At 40.2% G+C, this 1,724-nt stretch overlaps 1 protein-coding gene across 3 annotated transcripts in view; it reads right to left on the bottom strand.

Moving 5' to 3' along the window:
• Positions 1 to 256: 256 nt before the first annotated feature.
• The window catches only part of LOC107886763 (protein STABILIZED1), a 5,126-nt gene continuing 3,658 nt past the window's right edge, over positions 257 to 1,724 (bottom strand). Inside the window, exon 2 of one of the 3 annotated variants that reach the window (XM_041100833.1) lies at positions 257 to 811. In XM_041100833.1, the coding sequence (XP_040956767.1) occupies positions 684 to 811 (128 nt within the window). In that variant the 3' untranslated portion in view covers positions 257 to 683. Of the gene's footprint in view, positions 969 to 1,724 lie in introns of all 3 variants that reach the window. The other 2 variants (XM_041100839.1, XM_041100843.1) reach the window with 2 other exon arrangements.

Below are 1,724 nucleotides of genomic sequence, written 5' to 3'. Positions count from 1 at the left end.
AACAAGAACTCAGATTCATTCCAAAACCAGCTGTCTAAAGAGGCAAGTGATGCAGCCAAGGCACAAGATAAAGAGAATAGAACTATAGATATATTTTACCATTGTTTTAATAATGCACTACAAAAAATCATCAACCAAAACATTCTCAGAGATTGATGCTTTTTTCAATTAACTCTAGTTTCAACACGGAAATCTCAGAATAAAACTCCATCATCAATGGTAAAAGTACTGCACTACACAATGAAGGCATGGCATATGCATCTGAAAGTTGACTATTGATTCTTCATATTATATATACACTAAACTAAGCAATAGTAGTACATACTAATGATAATTTCGAGCAGTCATGAGATTAGAACTATGTTGAGATATAAAGAGCATTCGAATTCTTTTGGATCTTTTCAAGCTTTAATACGACAATACGGATAGTACTCTTCTACTCTAGCTAAACAGGACTGATATCCACTGTAAACCAAACTCCAAAGCTTGTCTTATTGTTATTTCTCTGGAAACAATGATAAGCAAAACGAGGCAACAAAACAAGTAGACGCTATCTGCTTAAAACATCATAGTTGAAGATAAAGTCTCACCGTAATTGTCCAAAAACCAAAGAAAACATGCTTTCAGAATTGATTCAGCTGGCACTACCCCCAAGTACACGAGTAACTATTAGTTAAAAGTAATTAGTGTTTACTGTTATTTTCCGCAGCACTCTCTTCCTTGCCCAACACAACCACTACTTTCTTTAAAATGGCTTCAGTAGCCTGGTGAGAGTTCTCTACAGCCTTTGAAATAGCTTGCCATTTCTCACCATGCTTCGGTTCTGCAGCAAGACATCTTTTCATCACATCTTTCTGGTTCTCCTCACTACCATGCTGAAGTTCAAATTTGTAATACAATGCCCAGAAATCCCCAATATCTGGAGCAAGAGTCACAGCCCTATTTAGCCAAGTCCTGGCTTTATCCACCTTCCTATCATGCCAAATAGCTTAGCCACCGCGGCAATGACATGGGGATCATGATCACACTTCTTGAGGGCATCCATGCTCTTGGTTTTACGTTGAGGCCTTGGAACCATCTCAATAGATGCTGCCCACAATATACCACTATTTGACACTTTGTAATGCCTTGCATTAATATGGTTCTTCTTGTAGCCATGTCTTGCTCAGTCGTATGCAGCAGCCGAGTTCAGGTTGTTGTGGTTCTTCTTCTTGCAAGTGGTACAGCTCGCTTAATCCCTTCTTTTCTCTTCAGATAGCAAGAGAACCAAGAGGTATACAACTGGGCAGTGCTTAAACCTGATTCATAAACTCCCTTTGCCTTTTCTAAGTTACCAAGCCTTTCCTCGAGCTGCCCAAGCATCAACCACAGTTTAAAAATGATGGGAATTGCTTCAATCCTTCATCAAGCAACCTCCTCTCTTCCTCGGTGTTCCCCAATTCTCTCTCCAATCGCTGATTTCATCCATACTCTCTCTGTGCCTCCTCTTTCTCGAGCCTTGGCAAGGAGTATTCTTGCTCTCTCAGTCATGGTTTCAAATTCAAGCTTAACGCAGCAAGCCATATCTCCTCAGAATGTATGGAGAAGCTTCTGAAGGATAGAGTGAGCAGGCACATAGCAGCCATTCTCTTGACCATAAGCAAAGAACTAGCTGTGGCGTAGTGATGTTACGAAGAAAGATAAAGATTCCAGTATGACTTCTCAGCTGACTGCTTCAGCAAATG

This window comes from Gossypium hirsutum, chromosome A03 (genome assembly GCF_007990345.1).
Source record: "Gossypium hirsutum isolate 1008001.06 chromosome A03, Gossypium_hirsutum_v2.1, whole genome shotgun sequence".
In the NCBI taxonomy this organism is placed as follows: Eukaryota; Viridiplantae; Streptophyta; class Magnoliopsida; order Malvales; family Malvaceae; genus Gossypium; species Gossypium hirsutum.
This window is presented reverse-complemented; position numbering and strand designations above follow the sequence as displayed.